This window comes from Cricetulus griseus, chromosome 2, assembly GCF_003668045.3.
Source record: "Cricetulus griseus strain 17A/GY chromosome 2, alternate assembly CriGri-PICRH-1.0, whole genome shotgun sequence".
Lineage (NCBI taxonomy): Eukaryota > Metazoa > Chordata > Mammalia > Rodentia > Cricetidae > Cricetulus > Cricetulus griseus.
In genome coordinates, this window is record NC_048595.1 from 388838980 (window position 1) to 388862537 (window position 23558).

The 23558-nt window shown below is 38.8% G+C and overlaps 1 protein-coding gene across 3 annotated transcripts in view; it reads left to right on the forward strand.

Annotated features, from left to right (window-relative positions):
* Window positions 1–23558, forward strand: part of LOC100759179 (contactin-1) — a 285961-nt gene that overhangs the window by 141125 nt on the left and 121278 nt on the right. For all 3 annotated transcript variants that reach the window (XM_027396333.2, XM_027396336.2, XM_027396334.2), the window contains exons 2-3: window positions 19364–19496; window positions 20678–20710. In XM_027396333.2, coding sequence (XP_027252134.1) covers window positions 19436–19496; window positions 20678–20710 — 94 coding nt within the window. In that variant the 5' untranslated portion in view covers window positions 19364–19435. The remainder of the gene's footprint in view (window positions 1–19363; window positions 19497–20677; window positions 20711–23558) is intronic.

Genomic DNA, 23558 nt, shown 5'->3' on the forward strand with positions numbered 1-23558 from the left:
GAACATTGGTGCTAGAAAACAATGCTGCTCATTTTAATGACTTAGTGCTCAGTCACTGAAGGAGAGAAAACATGATTGAATTTCTAATAACAGCAAGAATGCTCCTTTTTGTCTTGGAGGAGAGGAAAACTCTTGTGTATGGTCTTCACAGTATGAGTGTACTTAATGCCACTGGCTTGAAGTGGTTAAACAAGTGGGTATTATGTTGTCCATGCATCACCACCATAATGAAGAATTATACTCCATCTTTCTGAATAAGTCCTCTCATATGAAAAGTGGGGATGTTCAGAGTACAGTTCTCTGTGTGTCATTGTAAGTCTAAAAGGCAGAGCTTCACACTAAGAGCAGAATTTCACTGTTATCTATGGTCTGGTGGTTAGAAAGAAATGAAGCAGCTAAACATGAAGATGCTGGGGGCGAAAATGATACTGGGAATGAAGATGATGCTGGTGTTGAAGATGCTAGTGATGAATGAAGATTCTGGGGATGAAGATGATTCTGGGGATGATTGAAGATGCTGGGGATGAAGATACTGGGGATGAAGCTGAAGCAGGGGATGAAGATGCTGGTGATGATGATGATGCTATGGGTGAAGATGATGCCAGGGGTGAAGATGCTGGGGATGAAAATGCTGGGAAGTAGCTTTCATCAATTGATATCATTGGAAAGCTGTGTGGCTTCCGTTATGTTATCTCTGCATATGATGTGTACTTTCAGTCTTCTTTCCTATGGATTAATCTTTGGAGGGTCCTTCCTCTGAGTAGACAAAGTAGTTACAGAAAAGAAAGTTCTCTCTTTTGTGGGAAAGAAAGAGGGTCAAGAAAATGCCAAAGAGACCTCCTTTATGAACTATAAAAGAAAATAAAAACATTCAGAGTTCCCAGACTCTGGGTAAAAATCTTTCAGCTAAGCATACATCAAGGTTATGTACAATATATGCAAATATCTGTCCTCAAAAGCTGTCTTATAATTAATGTTTAAAAATGAATGCCTGGAAACCAGTAGGCCTACTCAGCTATGAGCCACAATAACTCCCAGCATGGCACCATAATCCTCAGGGTACAAGAGTGGTGTACACACTTTGCCAGAAACATCTCTCTACATGGATATAAGACCTGTTCAACAGCAGGGAGACCATGACTGGTGCTGGAAACCTAGCTAATAAGTAGGAACTAGAGAACTCATGGATCCTAAAGGAGAACCTACAACTGACACTTTACCAAACCAAAAAATAATTCCTAACTACATTCTAAATATTTGTCCATATACCCAAAGATAAATATAGTTCTCATCCCCATAAACTTTACTTTGCAATAGAGAGAGACCATCACAGAAAATCACAACTGATCAAAGTGCAGAGAACAAGAGATTGTTTGGTACCCAGTACTGATACATCTCAAACTCTACTACCATACAGAAGGCTCAGGGATCATTGTGGAAGAAGGGGCAGAAAGATTCTAAGAGGAACAGAAAGTTTGCTGTCAGATGTGTCTCCTGGAAATGTCAGAGAGGCTACACATATGAAGCCTTATCAAGCTGGCTGCCTTAACAAGACCGAAACGGTGTTGACACCAATGAACATGCTAACCTGGAAGAGAAAAGCACTTAACCATCAACAGCAGACAAAAAAACTATGAACAAACTGGGGAAACTGAGAATGAGACAAGTATTCTCCATGTGGAAGAGCCAACAGAGGGTGGCTGGACCTGAGATTGTATACATACACAGGAAATATACAGACTGAATAGGTTTTATTTATGGAATTAGGTGTGTGTGTGTGTGTGTGTGTGTGTGAGAGAGAGAGAGAGAGAGAGAGAGAGAGAGAGAGAGAGAGAGAGAGAGAGGAGGGAGAGAGAGAGAGAGAGAGAATGTGTGTGTGTGTGTGTGTGTGTGTGTGTGTGTGTGTGTGTGTGTGTGTGTGTGTTAACCATTAAAGGAAAATTTTGGAGGGGGTGCTTGGGAGGGCTGGAGAGAGTAAGAGAAAAGGGAGAAATGGTATAACTATAATTTCCAAACCTTATTATTAAACCCCAAATGCTTGTAAAATTTTCAAAGTTAAATTTCATTAAAAACTAAAATTTTTGCCGAGCATTGGTGGCACACACCTTTAATCCCAGCACTCGGAAAGTAGAGGCAGGTGGATCTCTGTGAGTTGGAGACCAGCCTGGTCTACATAGTGAGTTCCAGGACAGCCTCCAAAACAATACAGAGAAACCCTGTCTCAAAAATAAAAAAAAAACAATTTTCTTGTGCTTATTCTAGGATTAGATGCTAAGATCCTTAGCTGTCAGTTGACATACAGCTACAACTAACATGTTGTCAGTGATTCTTCCCTTTTGCTCAAAACCCCCATTGCCTCAGGTCACGCCATGTTCTCAGGAGGAATATGACTTCTCTGTGGCATATCTCATGACCCCAGAAATGACTCCCAGGAGGTATATAATCATTAGCAACACACTGTCTCTCTTTCCATGTAGGTGAGGGTAAGAAATCACTAAGAAGCTTTATGCAACTTTGACTGAGTGAAGTATTCAATGAGTGCCCTTTCACTTGCAGGGCACCGAGACCTCACCTGGAACAGCTGCTAACATCCCAAGTCTGTGAAGGTGCTCTAAAAGAGAAAGGCTGAGAATGGTGTCTCAGGGGAGGCATGACAGCAGGGACCGAAGCCTTTTCCTAGACATGGGTGTCTCCACTGAGGACTAAAGCTCTTCAGAGACACTAGTGAGGCTCAGGAAGTCATTAGTGCTTGCAGTGTGAGTTGAGTGAGCTCTTCCATCTGTCAGCATGTCTTCACAGATTTTGTCCTTATGTGTGTGCGTTCGAGAGCAAAGGGGAAAAATTTGGATCATTCTGCCTCGCTGGCATGGAGTGTTTCTGCTGTCAAGGCTTATTAAATCCCACTTTGGGTTATTAGATTTGATTCACTGGGCTGGCAGCTCAGCATGGGGGTCTTTGTAGTCATCCAGCTCTGTCAGATCAGTTTGAAGTATACCGGGGTAAAAATGGAATTTAAGCACATTTAGTCAGATCATTGTAGTTCAGCAAGAGAGTCCCATAGAAAAGTTAGGATATCTCAAGCATTAGTCAAAGCAGCATATCAAAATGTGTAGGCAGAGTGTTACTGTCCCTGCAGCCGTTTCCCAAATAACCACTCAGAGTCTTAATATAAACTATAAATGACTGACCAACAGCTCAGGCTTGTTGCTAACTAGCTCTTACAAATTAACCCATTCCAATTAATCGATGTGGTGCCTGAGGTTCGTGGCTTATAACTCTATCCCATTTTGTGTATAAGACTCATCTTCCCTCTGGCTGGTGACCCTCTGACTGTCCTTCCTCCTCCCAGCGTTCTATCTGTCTCAGGCTGTCTTGCCCAATCTCTTCTTACCCAGCTATTGGCCAATCGGCTTTTTATTAACAATGAGAGCAATACATATTTACAGTGTACAAAAGGATTATCCCACAGCAACAATGCCCTTTCCTTCTTTTCTCCCTTTTATCCCTTCCTCCCTCTTTCTCCCCTGTCTATCTCTAGTTTTAGCTGACACAGGGTCTCTCTATGCAGTTTGGATATCCTAGAACTCACTCTGTAGACCATACTGGTCTCCAACTCAAAGGGATGCATCTGTCTCTGCATCCAGAGTGCTAGTATTAAAGGTGTATGCCACCATGCTTGGCTCAAACTGTCCCTTTCATTTCAATATGGAAAAGTCAATCAGACATAGGCATTGGGTATATTCATTTTTCACACAAACAAAGGGACACATGCACTGTGCTGACTAATCTTAAGAGCTAGGATATTATATAATTCATGGTCATGGATTTTAGAGTACAGTTGCCTAAAGGTGACCTCAAAACACATCTACACACAATGTTCTAGCCATATATTTCCTCTGTAATGGCAACTTTAAACTAACAGCAATACTACAGCAATTCTACAACACTGAAATACCTAAATCCCCTTGTCATCTGATTAAAATGCAGATATTTTGAGTATTCCCCCAGAAACTCTTAATTGCTCTTTGGTGTTGCTGAGGAAAATGTCTTATTAATAAGCAGATAATCTCTACACTATACTTTGACAAACACTGATTCATAATTATAAGAAGTACATGAATTACTACTTCAGAAATATATTCTCTTATCTTCTATATTAAACACAGGCTTGTATGTTCATAAACATTAAATAGTAACTTTATAGGATTAGACTCTATCTGAAATATTAGAATTCAAGCTCTAACTGTTAGTTGTCTTGTGTTTGGGGACAATCTACATGACTCTTACTATGCAGGCTATCTGAATTATACATGCAGATTATGTTGGGATCATATGAGATATGTAAATTGATGGTTTGTGGCATGTGTGTGGTGTGTGTGTGTGTGTGTGTGTCCTTTCTCTGATGTATCCAGTGTGTATGAATTCCCTCATTACTTTAGCTTCTTTAGCATTCCTATTCATTACCTGACTCCATGCACTTGCTTGTACCCAGACAGCAGAGGGTTTACAGTTTCTTTTTCCCTAGTACTCATCCTTAGATCCCACAGAAACTAAGCAAGCTGTACACTTCATTTAGTATTAATCTGTGTTTTTATTTCCTCCCAACAATTCTATGTCAAACCTTGATCAAGGTTCTTGTGGTTTTAAAGGAAGTGAAGTCTGGTTTTTCTGTTACTAGGAAGAAGAACTCATAAATAATAAACAAAAGTGTTAAGTCCTGCTTTTTAAACTAGAGTGTCCTTGCATTGATTGAATAGGAGTGTTTCTCTGTTTTTTTTTTTTTTTGAATTGCCAATAGTCAAGAAGTCATATCGTTTGATTTGCTTATTTTTCCTCTCTCTGTTATTCTTTAGGTTCTCAAATTTTTAAAATTTCAAGCTAAATAAATGCATAAGGTGCATACTACATTAGCTCCATGGTGGGTGATGTTTTGAGATATGTTAGTCTGCATTCTTTTTTTTATTTATTAGTTCTAGTTAGGGAACAAGCTTGTTTCACATGTAAGTAAGTCCCTTCTTCCTCTCCCTCCCCTCACCCCCATCCCTCCTCTCCCACCCCTAGCCTACCCCCCACCCCATCCACCCACCACTCCCCAGGCAGGGTAGGGCCCTCAAAGGGGGATCTGCAAAGTCCACCAAATCTTCCTGTGCTGGTCCTGGGCCCTTCCCCATGTGTCCAAGGCCAGAGTGTAACCCTTCATGTGGGATGGGCTCTCAAAGTCCCTTCTTGCACAAGGGAAAAATACTAATCCACCACCAGAGGCTCCCTGGAGTGCAGAGGCCTCCTTATTGACATCCATGTTCAGGGGTCTGGATCAGTCTTGTACTGGCCTCCCCAACAGAATCTCTGGTCGATGTGCTCTCCCTTGTTCAGGCCAACTGTTCCTGTGGGTTTCTCCAACTTGGTACAGACACCTTCGTTCTTCATTCCTCCCTCTCTTCAACTAAATTCCCGATTTCAGCTCAGTGTATATCTGTGGATGTCTGTCTCTGCTAGCATCAGCCACTGGATGAGGGCTCTAGGATGGCATAAAGATAAATCATCAATCTCATTTTAGGGGAAGGGCTTTTAGGTTATCCTCTCCACCATTGCCTGGATTGTCAGATCGTGTCATCCTTGTAGGTCTCTGGAGATCTCCCTGGTTCCAGATCTCTTCTCGGACCTATAGTGGCTCCCTCTGATATGGTATCTCTCATCCTGCTCTCTCTCCTCTATTCTTCCCCCAACTCAATATTTCTGCCCCTCCATTTCCTCTCCTCTACTCCTCTTCTCTTGCTCTTATTGTAGCAGCTCCCTCCCCCTACCCTCATGCTCCCAATTAGTTCAGGAGTTCATGCCACTTCCATTCCTGGGGACCATTTATCCCTTAGAGTCCTTCATGTTTCCTAGTTTCTTTGGTGAAGAGGATTATAGGCTGGTAATCCCTTGCTCTATGTCTAAAATTCATATATGAGTGAGTACATCCCAGTTAGTCTGCATTCTTTTCCACACATGCACACATTCCTAAAATGCAGGACAAAAGCAATGCTTTGTACTTACAGTACCACTTAAAGTGCTGTGCTCCTGCATGTGCAGTGAGTAAGTGTGATCTAGCATAGCCTTTATTCCACATGGGTTCTATTTTCTTGTGAAGAAAAGTCTCTCCTGTTAAATATTGCAAATGGATACTTAGAGTTTTAGTCCCCCGGCATGCATTATGTCTTTTAAAGAGTTACTAACCACATATCTAATTACATGAAACATGAGCCATGACCTATTCTGTAAGATGCAGCCGTATCAGCACCCAGTTAATACCCACATCATCAAAAGGCCTGCAGATGTTTCCCTCAGTCACTCCTGACTTTGTAATTTCGCACTGTCTCCCATTCATTGTGATATTTGGATGTTGCTTCTCTTTCCCCATGTGCTTCACACAGTCTGGTAACAGGTTAGTTCAGAGCTGGGCACTTGCCACTGAAGACCATTGTATCCATAGCTCTACCTCTAGCTGAGCCACATTAGATCCTATTCTAGCAAAAACAAACAAACAAGCAAAAACAGATGCTACTTACAGTTCCATTCAGAAAAGAAATGCTTTCCTTGGGTGTGCACTCTATTCTTTACTCAGCATTTTTACTAAATACATCTGACTGTAACAAGCTGTTCACATTTTGGTAATAATACTGCATTAAAGGTTAAACCAAAGTCACAATCCTTAAAGATAGTTTAAAAGAGTCACAGGGAAGCTAAAGAACATTCACAATGTACTTCATTACAATTGTATTTAATAATTCAACAGTTGACTGGAGAAGTATAAGATTTGCATGAAACTGATTAATGAGCTTAGCATTTAAATGTATACTACTCCCTCTGTAAAGGATTAGATTTTTTAAAATCCCAAACTAATTTCATTTCCAGAACCTGTCACTCACTTCCTGATTTCAATTTCACTAATCCTAACAGTGTGTCTCTGAAAATGGAATTCATAATCTGTTCACAGACTTGGTAGCTGACACCTTGTAAAGAGGAAGAGACCGCAGCAACACTGGGAGACTTTATTGATTTCTTGGATTTTTCAAAAAGCTCCCAGTAGGAGGTGATGGTGTCTCTCACTTAGAATAGTGCTTAACTGTAATCAGCCCTTTGTCATCATTTCTTAGAAGTAGACCGTTTAACAAATCCGGTCCTTGAGACCAGAGAAGAATGACCAGGGTAAAACATTTTAGGTTAATTACTCATTCCTAATAACCTTTCCCTAACTGCCCTGCAGATGCAGGAGCATGCCTTTATGTGTGTCTGTATCTCTAAAAATATTCTTTTATTTGTAAATCAGTGACAGAAGAACTTATTAATAGACTTTCTTGTATATCAGTGCAAATAAGAATCACTGATCTTGATTAAGCAGCCTGTCATTACATGGAAATATATGTAAATCTTCTATAAATGATTGTTAGTCATTAAATGCTTACAAATGGTGTGATGAATTGTTTTGATTAATTTACTTGAAAGATATTAATCCAGAACAGAGCACAAGAGCTGGATGGTGGCATCATCACAGCACAGAAATGACTGTTTAGATATGGGTCAGATTTTTCAAATGACCACCCTAGAAATTTCTTCCTCAGCATATTGTTACTGGATTATTGGAGGCCACTGATTTTTAGATGCTAACTTTGTAGGTTGTTGCTTTATTGGAAGTGTTTATCAGGTCCAAGGGCATTCTGGCAAAGTCATTAGCCTCTTATGGACAAATCATATCATCTGCCAATAAAGATGTTTTGACTACTTCCTTTTTTCTTTAAATCTTTTTGATTGTTTGTTTATGTCTTTTGCCTTAATGTTCTAGGTAAGACTTCCAGTACTATGTTGAATGAGTGGTACTGACAGACAGCCTCATCCTCTTCCTGGTTTTGTGGATATGCTTTTATTTTTCTCTATTTAGTATCATGTTGGCAATAGATATGGCACAGATGCCCTTTATTCTTCTGAGGTTTGTCCTTAGAAACTCAGTTTCTTTGGTGGGTTAATCATGAGGAGTGTTGGATTTTGTTTAAAGCCCTTTCTTCATCTGTTGAGATAATCTTGTGATTTCTTTCATTGAGTCCATTATATTATTTATTGGGTTTATTAATTTATATATCGAACCATCCATACATCTCTAGAATAGAGCCAACTTGATCATAAAAATGATCTTTTTTGATGTGTTCCTGTATCTGAATTGCAAGTATCTTGTTGAGAATTTTTGCATCTATGTTCATCAAGGCTTTAATTTTCTTTCATTGTTCTTTTGTCTCTTTTGGAATGAGAGTAATATTGACTTCATGCAGAAGATCCAGGACAGCTCCTCTCTCCTATCTTATAGAACAGTTTGAGAAGCACTGGTGTTCACTGGAGGCCTAGTGGACTCTTTCTGGGCCTGGACCCAGATGGGGTAGTTTTTGTTACTGCTTCAATCTCATCTAGCTTATCAAGGCACTGATTCTTTGTTTTGTTGATTATTGTACTTTTAACATTTTTATTTCATTAGTCTATGTCCTATTCTTAACTATTCCTTCCAATACAAGGATTTGAGATTTGACTTCTTTTCATTTTCCCAGGGCTAGAAGGGACATTGTATTTTATTTGAAATCTGCCTGATTCTCTAATGTAGGCACTTAAAACTATACATTTTCCTCTTAGAAATATTTTATTGTATGCCATAGGTTGTGCATATTGTATATTCATTTTAATTGAATACCAGTATTTTAAAAATCTCTTCTTGATAGCTTTTCCCCATATAGGTCTGGGATGACATCTGTGGTTGTTCAGATCTTAAAATACATAATTTAAAATTTTTCTTGTCTTTGAAGTTTTTGTTGATAAGTCAGCTGTGTTTCTGTTAGCCCTGCCTTTATATAGGACTTGGTGTTTATCTCTTGTAATGTTCAATATATTTTGTTTCATATTTTTGGGTCTCAACTCTGAGTTATATACATATATACATTAGTATACACACACACACACACACACACACACACACACACACACACACACACACATATATATGATGTGAGGAATTTCTTCACTGATCTGTCTATTTGGCTTTCAATGTAACTCATCCTGTTTTCTATTAAGTGAGGGTGGTGTTCTGGTATATCTCTGATGAGTGAGAATTTGGATTAAAGCTTGGTGTTCACTCTGCTTAGCTGTCTTGGTTCAGCTAGGTGCTGTGAGAAGTTTAGTCATGGAGACCCTTTGTGCTAATTCATGGAGGATTACTGAGATAGTTTTAGCTTGGAAAGGTAGCATAAGACCTCTAACATCATGGGTGTCCACATAAGCAACATTTTTGTTAGAGTAGATACGTGGTTTCTGGGCTCATAAGAGAGGTGTACTGGACTCATTTTTACATGTTTTGAAATAAAATTCAAGTCTATACAGCAATTTTTAAAATCAAGTTTTCTGTTAACATACTAACTTGCTACGTGGTAAGAAATGCTGATAAGAAAATGTTTAAAAATATTTTTCATTACGTGTTGCCATGAAACAGTCAGTTCATAAAATATTAGCCTCAAATATGGGATGGCAGTCCATAAGGTATTAGCCTGAAATATGAAGTGAGTGTTTATAGGGAATTGTTGCTGTGAGTGCCAGGTTCACCTGTTCTGTCCAGAATGAAGTCTGAGATGACATCACACAATGCTACATAAGCAAGTGCTCTCAGAAACACTTAGTGTTAAATTTTGAATTAATTTTTGTTTATTGTTTTATAGACACATGTATACCCAAGAAATACCTACTAGGACTTCTCATTTCTATTTTTCTGGGATAAGGAATTGATTGCACCAGTGATGTATGTGTACTAACAGCAACAGAAACAAGTTATTCAGAAGGCATTTCTGGAGCTGGGTGGTTGTGATGCTCACCTTTCATCCCAGCACTTGGGAGGCAGAGACAGGCAGATCTCTGTGAGTTTGAGGCCAGCCTGGTCTACAAAGCGAGTTCCAGGACAGCCAAGTCTACATAGAGAAACTATCTCAAAAAGCAAAGAAAAAAACAAAAATGTCTAGGCTATTATTAGACCAGAAAGTTAGGGAAATGAGGTTAGATACTCATTGGAGGTTTGTGATTCTTTCTGGGTCATTTATTTAGATATACCCTCTCTAGAATTTGCCTATTGCATGTGTCATAAAGCTCTTAGTCAGGTTTACATTCAATGTTGCTGTCATTGGGTTCTTTGATATTGTGTGAAAGTGTCCACCAAGCTCCCAGGCTACACTTATGTGTCCCAGTCCTTCTAATATTGCCAATGTTTTTGTGATCCTGACATTCAATAATGTGGAAGTCTGGAGCTTGAATCTGACCTCCAAAGAAAAGACACAAAGGGCTGAAGCTTTAAATTGTCAAAGGAATGGAGGGAGAAACAAAGAACTTTGCCAGTCCCAGAAGAGGTGAGGATTTTGTTTTCTCTTTCTAAATGTTGGGATATTTGAGAGTCCCCATTTTCCGCCATAAACTTAAGTGAAAAATTGTTTCCATCCTGGAAAGTGGAAGCAAGCTAGGGCCCAAGAATCCTTCCACTAAGGGAAACACTGGTTGGTATGTCTCTCAGTTAAAGTTATGTACATTCTAGTCTTTGTCTTGTAGCTTTTCATAAACTGTTGATGGCCACCATATATAAATGGCCATATATTTGGCCAAGCCATATATAAATCAATTTTCTTGTACCACTTCCGTTTCCTAAATTCTTTGAACAAATTAAGGTGGTAGGTAGGTTTTTGCCCTTGTGTACCTGAGGACATCTAGAGGCTGGGAAGATCTGAAGCAGTGACCAGTTCAGTGACTGGCACCAGGATTCCTCTGGAAGTGTGAGAAAGCATGGTGCCATAAAGGCCAGGGAATTCTCGAAGGTAACCAGCACAGTGTGGTCTCTGGGAAAGGAAACAAACCCTGGTTCCTGCTTCCTGTCAGTCTGCTTCCTTCAGTTACTGGTAGAAATGAGGCTACCTCTGTAACTGGCAACCTGAGTCAGAGATGATGACTTCCTTCTTTTGTTTCCCTTTCCAGCACTGTGATGCCCATGGAGGCTGTGGAGCACACCCTGATGTGGTGTGTCCTCCGGAGAGAAACACTTAGAATACTTTCTTTACAAGGAGGAGATTAGCTTCACTGTGCTCCTGAGGGATTGTGATCAGGGAGTCACAAATGACAGGACAACGGGTAACACAATAGAGTAAATCACTAGGAAAAGCAAATGTGTGGATGAGATGTCAAAGATGCTTTTACTCCCAGTCAGCAAGATCCTATCAAATGGGATAAATTACATGCTGTCTAGTTGACGATTAACTGGTATTGAAGTGGCAAGTGAAGGAAGAAAGACATGGTATACCACAGAGAGGCACAAATAATGACACAACTTTTATCTGATGAGTATTAATGTTCAAACTCAGAGGTAGACATCAAGTAACTTCATTTCTAAAATCTTTAAATATTGGTAAAATATTGAGACTCTCCAAGAGTACATTTATAGGCCACTGTAATCTTTAACAAAGCCCCAAGCCCCGAGGAGAGACATTTCTTATTGTTTGTGGTTATGAGCCTATCATTATCTAAGAAAATTAAAATCAAATTTCAGTTTTTTAAAGTGCTTAGAATGTAGGTACAGACTATGGATGCAGTCCTTCATTTATATAAAATCAAACAAGAGCAATACAATGTGCATGAATGACATGTTTGCTGTCCATGGACCTATTGTTACTAGAATCTTGGCTAGACTACCCTTGGCAGCCTGATCCTTCTGATCTCTGTCATAAGAATTTAGATGAAACACATAGCATTTACTGTAGATATTAGGGAAGTGAGGAAGTTTTTAATCAAGATCTTAAGGCTTTCTCCAGGGTAAGAGTCGACCATGACCAAAAGAACAGAGAATCGAATCTACATTCTATGAAGGTTTTATATACTTTTTTTATACTTTAGTTACAGAATGGACAGCTTTGCTGGGGATGGGAGGTTTCTATCCAAGTGTCTTGTGGACCTGTTTGCTTATATAAGCATCCTGGCATGAATAGAGTCATTTCAGCAATACATCAGTGCTCCTTCTTTTAGTGATTAAACTATTGAGACAATGAACCCCAAGTTATTGGCAATTTCTCCAAGACACTAAAGTTGGGAGAAGAAAGTGGCTGAGACCACCTTGTAAAAGACATTGAACTGGGAAGATGGTAGGCTAATACTCAATGGGACCACACCGTTGAGGATTGCTTAGTTTTGCTTAACCGTTAGTCTCTAAATATCATATAACAGCAACATTGATGGACTTGGCGGGGTTGGAGCTTTCATTAGATCTCCTTGTTCCTCTTCCCAATGTGGCCATATTGACTAAATCTCCTCTCTGTCATTCCACTATTACCTGTGGTCATATTGAGTCATATTGAGTAAATCTCCTATCATTTTCACTATTACTTGTACCTTTATTTGAACTATTGAGGATGGGTATCTAAGCATAGCTTGTTTGGGTTGTCACAACAGATTCTGGTAGGCTGACCTTCACAGAAGGAGGCAGTGTCTTGCCCTTTTTTGGAAAGTTTCTTGTTATACAGGAAACTTGTAAGATTTCGGGATTGATTGAATTATACCCTAGAGACCTACTGATGTGGATTCTTAGAGAACTATCTAGGCTTTTCTCTGCTCTTGGGGTACTTGAACTTGAGAAACTAGGGTGTCAGGTGTCCAACAGTCAACAAAACCACCTCCTTAGAGCCAGTTGTGGGATTTCCATCTGTTTAGCTAATGACCTTCAGGGCAGCAAGCCCTATGGTATGGTCTTGTCTGCATACATGACTGCTTAAAACCTGAGAAGGAGGGGTAACACTCTGGCTTTCTTATTCTGGTGGTTTTATCCCATCGCCCCTGGGGAAAACAGCAGGACACAGCAGCTGGATCATGGCGGGGAGTGTTTATCCCCATTTTATACCTAAATAAATTCCTGAGACCCTTGAACAGATTCTCTTGGGTTCATATAACAGCCAGAGGCTTTCATTGTCACACAGCAAGGAGTGAGCAGAGCTAACACAAATTTGTTAAAGAAAAACAGGAAAGAACTCCTGAAAGGAGGGGTTCCCAAAGAGGAATACCACTTCACTTCCTAGGTTAGTGCCTTTTATACGACTTGAGGTGGGAACTGAATTGATACTGAGGTCATTTTTAATTGAGATTAGTCATTTTGTAAGCATCCCCTACACCTCAGCCCATCATCAAAGTGGCCATGCATCCCTTGTTGCATCAGATGAGTGATGACATGTCATATTCATCTTCATTCACTCTCTCACCACTTCCTTCACTTGCTCTGGAGGCTCTTAATTGAGTCACTTTCTATATGTCTAACTCTAGCTCATTATTTGCTGCAGACCCTGCTCTGACATGCTGTGGGAGTTAGCTCCATTCTCCTTTCCAGACAGTTCTGGGTGTGACATCTCCACCCAGGGCCAGAGATTTGACTTAGGTACCACTCCTCAGACCAGGAATTAGAGTCCTGCAGTTCCAGGCCTGACAGTTCACCATCTTATTGTGCTGATTATGATGAAGTGCTCTAGCCATGTTTTCTAATCCTGCTACTATCTAGCTGGACACCTAGCACTAGGAGAATACAAACTGTTAGGCATCAAGTAATTTTCCAAGTATTTCACAAAAGCAGTCTCACACAGCATCTGTAGCAGTTCTTGACCTGTAGCAGTTCTTGACTACATATTTAATATTTGAAGAAAGTGAGTCCCAGAGGTTATACAAGTATCCCAGTGTTGCAAGCTGTCCAATAGTTGGGGTAAAAAAAGAGGTAAAACCTGTCTCAGTTCCTTGTTTGACTCTATCTTCCTGAATCTTCCCTGGTATTTTGATTTCGAGAAGGAAGAGCTAAATAACATTCTAGACCTAGAAATTAAGATTTGGTTTCATTTAGCTTTCTAGAGCACTTGCTCTGTGTGAGTGTAGCTCATTGTGTACTTGCTCACTTTCTCAGACTACCTGTAGAACTGATGGGTAAGTGTGACACTCCTTCCTTTCACAAGCCATCAACGTGAAGGACCTCAAGGATGAGTTCACAGCGGGCTCTCTGCCTTCTTGCCCTCTGTTTGCCAACTTAGTCTCTTTGGCAAACACTGCTGCTTTTTCACTCAAGACTAAATTGTAGCAACTCCCCTTGCTCTCTACTCTGAATAATTGTGAGCCCTACGGCCCTTCTCACATTGTAACAATGTATATGAAATTTCTCAGAGCTGTTTTAAAATGTAACATTATTGTTGCTATTGAACTGCACATGCTGCATGGTTTGCTTTGCATATGTTTTAGCTAAGTTAACCTTTGGGAATGATTAACGCAGAGAAACAAAAATCGTGACACAGTTACGTGTTTGGGTGTTTTCTACCTTCCTCTTCGCCAAAGAACTTAGACTCAATATAGAAAGCCCAATGGGAAGGTTTGAAGTCAAAACACTCATTTTGTTATATTTCCAAACTTAGATTGATACAACCAGTCAATATCAGTGATTTTCATTGTATCTATATTTGATGCTATTTTTATCATGCATCAAATATAGATCACTTAAATAAAACAAATCTGATCATTTTTTCTTTCAGCACATTTAACTGATTCCCTTTCCTCCTGAAAAAAAAAAAGCTATTTTTCATTTTTATTCATCATTTTTATATACCGAAGTAAAAATACTTTATTGTAGTAGTTTTCTTAAAGAAGTAAATTTAAATATCCTAGATTCAATACAGATATTCTAGGCATATAATTCTTGCCTTCCCAGAAATCACTGACAAATTAAGTTTTATAACTGAAAATTAACTATTAATTTTCTAGCAATGATATTTTAAATATTGCCTCCCTTTAATGACTCATTATCACTGTTTCCCTTTAACCCAAGAATTCAATTTACATTTTCTAAAATTAAATAATTTGTGCATTGCAATGTAATCATATACTAAACGGAAAATATTTTATCCTTTTCAAATAATTAGGATTCTTGAGAATAAAGACAATAAAAACTTTTCTCAAAATCCACACCAATAGAAATAAATTAGTTTCTCTGTTTTTATTTAAATATTGATTGTGTATTTACTCTTTTGACTAAGGTATAGTTCTCTGTTGAGCACTGCAGATTGCCTTCTTGTTCTATTTTTTGTTTGTTTGTTTGTTTGTTTGTTTTTCGAGACAGAGTTTCTCTGTGTAGCTTTGGAGCCTATCCTGGCATTCGCTCTGCAGACCAGGCTGGCCTCGAACTCACAGAGCTCCACCTGCCTCTGCCTCCCGAGTGCTGGGATTAAAGGCGTGTGCCACCAACGCCTGGCTTGTTCTATTTTAATAATCACTTTATACTTTACTATTTTAATTTTTTGAAGATTTATTTACTTTGAATTTATGTGTATGGGTTGTTTTGCCTGTGTGTGTCTGTGTACAAGTGTGTGCAGTGCTCATGGAGGCCAGGAGAAGATGTTAGATTTCCTGGATTAGAGTTACAAATGGTTGTGAGCTGCTGGGAACAGAACCCAAATCCTCTGGAACGGAAGCGAATGCTCTTAATCACTGAAATCTCACATGAGATTCCCACTATTCTTTTGTCACAAGGAATCCCAGATTCCCTTTGTAAGTTCTTGGTCTTGATAAGAGAATTAAAAAATAAACTAGAGGGGAACTTGATTTATTTTCTATATATAATGTGCCTTTATTGTTTTAAAAAAAGTACATTTAGCATAACATGAACTTCAGATTCTTTTCTTTTATTGGACTTTCTGTCAAAGTAAAAACATGAATTTTAAATTTGTAACTATACCAGGCATATTTTAGGGGAGACTTTATTATTATTTCAATTACTTAGGTGCTTTAAGTGAACATATACATATTAGTTTATGTTTGAAATACAAATTATGATGTCAGTGAAATCTTCATTGGCATCACTGTTTATTTTGGATTTGGACACCTCACATATCTCCCTTGAATGTGCTTTCACAAAAAGCAATAACTATTATTGTATTTCACTTACCTATGTCTTGGCAAGAGCAGGTAGGAATTTCACTATCACATCATTGTGGTCATAAAGCCAATGATTCCAAATCCTGGTGCCTCAAAAGACATATTAGTTTTCTTTCTCTTGCTCTGATAAAATACACATACAAGCACATACATGTACACAGACAGAAACCTTAGAGGATAAGGCATATATTTTAGCTCACAATTCTAGATGGTATCCCACCACAGTGGGGAAGTCAAGTCAGCAAGAACTTCAAGTAGCTATTCATATCCCATCCCCAGTCAAGAGCAGACAGAAATGAATGTGCACCTGCTTCTCTCTAGTCATTCTCCTCTCTGCATTTGTATAATCCAGGACCCAAAGCCAGAGGAGAGTTCTGCAAATAGTCGACAGGGCTTCCACTTCAATTAATGCAAACAAGACAATCTCCCACAGACATGCCCACAAGCCAACCTCATCTAGACAGTCTCTCATTGAAACTCTTCTCAGGTTACAGTAGATTGTGTGAAACTGACAATTAAAACTTAACATTATAGACACATTCAGAAACATTGTGGGGATTAGAGAAAACAACAGAGCAGGCAAGCCACACATCTTGGCAGTTTCCTGGTAGGAGATGGGACAGGGAAGAAGAGAAAAGCTAAGCTTTCTGAGAAGTCAGTAAGAGTCAAGCTCAACACTGGAGCCCATGACCTATTGCATGGTGGGAGGCTTCATTATGGAAGGAAAAGAGGGAAGGTTGGGTTTTTTGGTCAAACTCACAGAACAGGATTAACAGAGTCTGCTAACAACCACGTGAGGGAAGGAACCTTAGAAGTCTAGTGCATATGTCATCATAGATATTTCTCTCACTTTCTTTCTGTCTTCTTTTTCCCTCCCATTTTTTTAAATCAAGTCTCCATGTCCATCATATGTCTTCTGACTTTAGGCTACTCTTTTTTAGGTTGTAAAGCAGGGTTTTCTCCTTACAGAAGGCAGACTTTACATTTGTCTGAATAAAGGAAGTGACTGTTGTCTCCTTCAAAGTGACATGTTCAGCCATTAACCAAGACACTTGTCAGGAGCTTAGTGACCATTCACAAGTCGATGTGTGTCAGGAGATATTAACTTGTCAACTTACTGGGATTCATATATCTCCAAGGGAATCTTTGACACAGGAAGCATCTATTGCTACATCAGACAAATCTTTCATGCCATGGATGATCAGGCCGTGTGTAACAAAGTAGCTGAGAGAAGCATGAATGTGTCTCAAATGATTCTGGAGGTGTTGACTTCAGATGGCCCCTTATTGCCTTTCTCTTTGTCTGATATCCTGTATCACTATTTGTAAATCTTTGAAAACATATTTTCTCAAATTGAAATTCTTGTTCACTGGGTTTCTCTGTAACACTCTATGATAAATTGTTTTTCCAAGAGTTCTGTAGAAATTGTTGAATTATGGTTAGCAAATCTTAAATCTTGAGCTATAGCATCTCCTTCTTCATGTTTTACTTTGCCACAGTGCTGTTTACAGTGCTGTCTTTAAGATAACCTTCTTTCAAGTGAATATCCTGCAAACCTCAGTGTAACTCATAACACCTGTACCTGTCTGTTTGCCACTGACCAGAGACTTCTTTTTTGTAGATAGATGTTTTTATTATTATTAGAAACAAGATTATTTTACATATCAATCCCAGTTCCCTCTTTCTCTCCTCCCCTCCACCCCCCCATCCTCCATCCAAACCCTTTTCTGTTCCTCAGGGAGGATGAGGACTTCCCTGGAGGATCTTCAAAAGTCTTTCATATCATTTGGAGCAGGACCTAGACCCTTCCTAGTGTGTCTAGGCTGAGAGAGTATCCCTCTGTGTGGAGAGGGTTCCCAAAGTCCATTCGTAGACTACGGATAAATACTGATCCACTTCCAGAGGCCCCATAGATTGCCTAGATCTCCAAACTGACATCCTCCCTCAGGGGGGTCTGAAACAGTCCTATGCTGGTTTGCAGCTATCAGTCTGGGGTCCATGAGCAACCCCTTGTTCAGGTCAGCTATCCCTGTGGGTTTCTCCAGCCTTGTCTTGACCCCTTTGCTCATCACCCCTCCCTCTCTGCAACTGGATTCCAGAGTTCAGCTCAGTGTTTAGCTGTGCGTGTCTGAGTCTGCTTCCATCAGCCACTGGATGAAGGCACATTTTTGTCTTTTTGTGACTGGGAGACTTTCTTAATAGCAGGCGCTTCTACTTTACTTTTGATTTTTCATATCTGTTACTTATGCAAAGACAGCAAAACATTTGTTATGTGCCCCACACTACCACGAGGCTATTCCAAAGTTTGGGGTGAAATCTAGCAGTGTAACTATATGGTCACTGGGTTTTGTAAAACTTACCAAAGCAAGGCATTTTAACTAGATTGCTACATAATCCTGTAGCTTAGTTTAAAAACTTTTCTCCTTGATTTTAAAGGGGGCTCCTAAACCTTTAAGATTTGAACACAGCAAACCTATCTTGATCTTTGCTGACAGATATATCTGGAAATATTCTGCAATAAGAAAAAAAAAACATTGAATGAGTAACTAAAAGAACAGAAAGGCAGGAGGGTGGTTAGATTGAGTCTTGTCTGAGTTGTGTAGCAAGACCCTGCTTAGACAGACAGACAGGCAAAAGTATTAGGCATTCTGGTAAATGATGATTTTGTTTTTTTACAAACACCAAAGGCCATCCTGTTATGCCATCCTCCATGCTTTTCTTTCTTCTTGTTCTTCTTCTTGTTCTTCTTCTTTTCTTTGTTTTCTCTTTTTCCCCCCCAAGACAGGGTTTCTCTGTGGCTTTGGAGCCTGTCCTGGAACTAGCTCTGTAGACCAGGCTGGTCTCGAACTCACAGAGATCCTCTTGCCTCTGCATCCCAAGTGCTGGGATTAAAGGCGTGGGCCACCACCACCCAGCTTTCTTCTGTGGCCTCAGGGAAAGAGCCCAGGGCCTCATAGTAAGGTTATGCTATTTAATCTTTCTATCTGTGCTTCACCTAAATTGAACCATTAAAATAATCCATACTGAAGTATTGACAATGTAACAGTTTCAGCAGATGATAGTGTATTTTGTGTCGAACAAGAAAAGAAACCTGGTTACCCACCATCATACTGCCCAGTTCTGATCAGCATGAGCATTCTGGGAGGGAAGGGACCTTGAGAGTCCTCTCATTGTATTTAATATATTACAATCAGAATATGAAACAAAAGTTGGACATTTTCACCTTCTTTCCTGTCCTCTCCTCTCCTCTGTTACTCCTGATTCCCTCCCCTTTTCTCCTTCTGTCTTCTCCAATTATTCTCATTTCCTTTACTTTTATTATTAGTTTTCTTTTTTTCTTTCTGACTTATTTTCTTGTCTTTTCTTGATGCAGGTGTTTCATAGCATTCAACTGCCATAAAGCTTTCTTTATTTTTTGAAAACTGAACCATCTATTTAACCGAAGATGAAAATGCTATTGCTGGTCAGCCATCTCCTGCTAATCTCTGTCATGTCCTGTCTAGGAGGTAAGAACAAGCCTTTGTATACCTTCCATAAATTATGTGAATATAGTCATTCTGTTTTTACCCTGAATACTTTCATGTGAAATTAGAACTTATATCTTCTCTTGACATCTGGGTTGGGTCATAGTAGTAAATAAGATTGACATTAATTTTATTTTTGTTTTCAATGAAGATTTTGTAAACTTTGGCTTACTTTCTGTACTAAAATGCTCGTAAACCTGTAAGCTTTGTATCTCTTGAAAAGGAAACACTTAGTATGTCACAGAATGGTCAATTTTAACTTAATTTATGTAGCTTTGGAAAAGACAGGCATCATTTCTCCCAGCTCCCTACAATTGAATGAACTTTAGAATCTTAATAATAGTAAAATATAGTAAGAAATTTAAAAAGTAACATTTTAAATGTCTTTCTCTTTTCTCTAGTACAGCTTGTTAATTAGCATTAAATTAAGTGTATATAACTGTGTCTAATAGCTGATTCACAAAATTTCTAAAAAATAATAAATACATAGCTATTATGAGTATCCAGCAAAACATTGAATCGGATAAATCTTTCATTTGCTTACTCCACTTTAGTAAATAGTATCCAAATATTCTATGAAGTCTATAGGCATATAAAGAATAGCATAGCAAATTTGAACTTTCAGCAAAAAGATCATGTTTCTCTCTTTCAGAGGAAATATGAAAGTTCAGAGATATTTCCCACAAGCATAGACACATATTTCTAATGGCAGTAGTATGTTTCCTAATAATCTTTTCCCCCTCAAACCTCCATCTCAACAACAATGGTAAATATACATAGACACAAGAATGATGATATACATGCACATATGTGGAAATATAATGTGTGCTGTGTATACAGTGCATAAAAAGAAATCTTAAATAGCTGTTGACATCTTATTATAAATGAAATAAAAAGTGTTTATTAGTCTCCCAAATTCATACTAGTTCTATTGATTATGAACATTAGTGCCACCAGTATATAATGTAAAAATAATTAAACAGTATTCACACAGATGTATTAATTATTATTATTATTATTATTATTATTGTTATTATTATTATTATTATTCATTAATCCTTGGTGTGAAGACTATTTTCTGACAGTTCATTGATTCTTTGACCATGTTTAAAAGCACACCTCAAAGAATTACTTGACATAAAATTTGTCATTTTTTTTTTTAGAGTTCACATGGCACAGAAGATATGGTCATGGAGGTAAGATTTAAATAGTTTTTATTGTAAAAAATCATAATTGATTTCTGCTTTAAGGTGTGATAACTCTAAACTTCAAGGCAAAAGATTACTGTTAGAAATCCTCTAAGGCATTTTTTTTCTGAGATCATTAAACATGTTTTTTGATTGTTGAAAGACAACACACACACAGACAAAGTCATTTGGGTAGATGAAAACTAATCAGTGTGGTCTCCATTTTGTCTTACATGCTTTGTAACAAAGCAGTGCTGTGACATTTGAATTGGTGTTTAAAGATTGCTTAACTTTTTTTTTTTTTTTGCAAGTCTCTTGTTTGCTTCAAGAGAAAGAACTCAAGATTTGAAATCCCAAGATTCAGTACAATTAGAAGCAGACAGATGTTAGACAATTCAGTGCTTGAGATGTAACAACCACGCTTGCTGCTGTAGAGTCTCCCATGATTACTAGTCCCTCTGAAACGCAGGCAGTCAAAAGAAGACCAACTTGGATCTTCCTCTCCAGCTGGAACTCGGAGGCTAAGCTTGCGTTTTTTACATAAATTAGTCAACTCCTGTTAGCTTCTGGTTTTAAATGGGAAAATCACAGGGTTTCTTGCTGCAAGAAGCCCACAAAGAACACAGCAAATGCAGCTGATGCTGTGACTGGTGGACTTCGTGCTCAGTGACTGGTAACTGCTAACTCACTAAAGCCACTGTGTCATGACAGAATGCAAGGCCAGGAGGACATCCAGTGTGACAGCCTCTATGCCAAATCCAAATGATGCCATTCAGAATGAGAATGATTTCCACTTGGAGGCTTAAGGAACAGAAGGACAAAAAATTAGCTCAAATACCACCAAAGCCATTTCTCCTCTCACCTCATGAGCTGGGAATCACTACATGCAGATTTTATAAAGATCAGTGGCATAGCTTCCTAGACTTCCTGAGCCTTATCATAAGTAGAAAATATGACAAGGTAATACTTCTTTAAGAAAGCAATTGAAGTATGCTTCAAAGTAATTATTTGACGATTCAAAGTATAGTTAATAATGGAAGTTGAAAATAAGGAAGCCTGAAGTATTTTAATATTCAGAAGTAGCACAAATTCTAAATAAACAAGGTAACTGATAAAAAGGTATTTAAAAAAACACTTGTAATTTCTGTAGGACATTAACAGGAATTTCATTATAAAGTACTTTATTGTCAAATAAGCCATTGGAAACTCTGCTGCAGAGTAAAGCTTAATGGTTTATATTTAATTGTGGTTAGATTTATAGTACTAAAAAAGTGCAGGCATTTCAACGCACTGGCATAATAAAACACCTGGAACTCAGTGACTAAGAACATCCATTTATTTTTCACATCTCTAGAAAATAGAACCCAAGCTCAAGGTGTTAGCAGGGCTGTGGTGCCTTGGAACATGCATAACCCTTGCCCCTTTCAGTTGCCAGTAGCCCCAAGTTCTCCTTTGGTTGTGAAGGCATAGTTCCAGGGTCTGCCTCCAGCTGCTGGAACTTCTCCCCATGGCTCTTAATAGTAACCTTCTGTCTGAGCATGCCAAAGTGCCCACTGCCCCATGCATACTATTTTGTAAAACGAGTCTCTGAAGAGAAACATATATATATATATATATATATATAATATATATATATATATATATGTTCCCAAGCTCAGTTAGCATCCAGCTGATATTCACCAAGGACCCTTTATCTATGTTAAATTTGCATTTGTGACTCTTCACTTCAGGTGGAGTCCTGAGACTGCCCAGCAAATCCTGAATTTCCCAGCACACCCATTTCCCTTCTCCTTAGTCATGTCTCAGGCCACCTCACTCCCTATACCTCTAAAATCCTTGTGCATTCTGACTTTCAGATGTCAGATTTTATTCCTATTACATAGGGAGATTAGAAATGATGAGAAGACAGTTCCACAGGCTCCTCCTACATCACCTACTCACTGCTCACATCTGCACCAGTGTACCCTGCTGCCATTTGTAGGGCTCACCATACCTGCCCTTCTCTTATGCAGTACATGTGTTTCATCTAGTCCACTTAACCTGTAGTCACAGAAAATGTCCCTTCTCTCCGCATTGCCAATTTCTCCTTCTTTATGGATATTACTCTCAACACACATACATTCCCTGGGGGTGAGGGGAATCCCAGCATTTGAGAGGCATAGAGGTAGGTGAATGTCTGTGAGTTTAAATCCAGCCTTGTCTACATAGAGAGTTCCAAGATAACCAGGGCTACATAGAGACACACTGTATGACCAAACCATTAATAACAATAATAAATAATAACAATCCTGTCATTTTCAAACTCTATACTTAATATCCTATGTATTCCATCTACTTGACAGCAATATAACAACAAAAATGCTTTTGCCTATGATGGCTCTTTTTAATTCCTTTACCTAGCTTCCCCTTTGAATATAGCAAGCTTTAACATGAGTAATCAACCATTGCCCCTTTGCCACCCATGATGAACAAATGGTTAATGCAGTGAGCCACTCCCCAGCTTCCCCTCAAGTGTACAGCTGGGCTATCCCATATAGGAATAACAGCATTCTAAGTAAAGAGGGGCATTTTTCTTTTTTATCCACCTCTTTTAAAATAAGAGAATCTTTCCCAGACTCCTCTGAAAGAAATGCCATGGCCTGACTTGGTCTGGGTCCTCTCTAGCTATAGTAAACTATACCTTTGGGGTGCATCAGGAATGAAGTGGCCTGGGAATATTCCCAGACATGTCTTGAAGTTTATGAAATGGCTTGAGGTCCCAAGGAGGCTAAAAAGACATGATGTACTCACCCTGTGACATAAAGCTAAGCAAATAATTCAGTCTCTATATCCTGATTTGCTAATCCAATCCTCACCA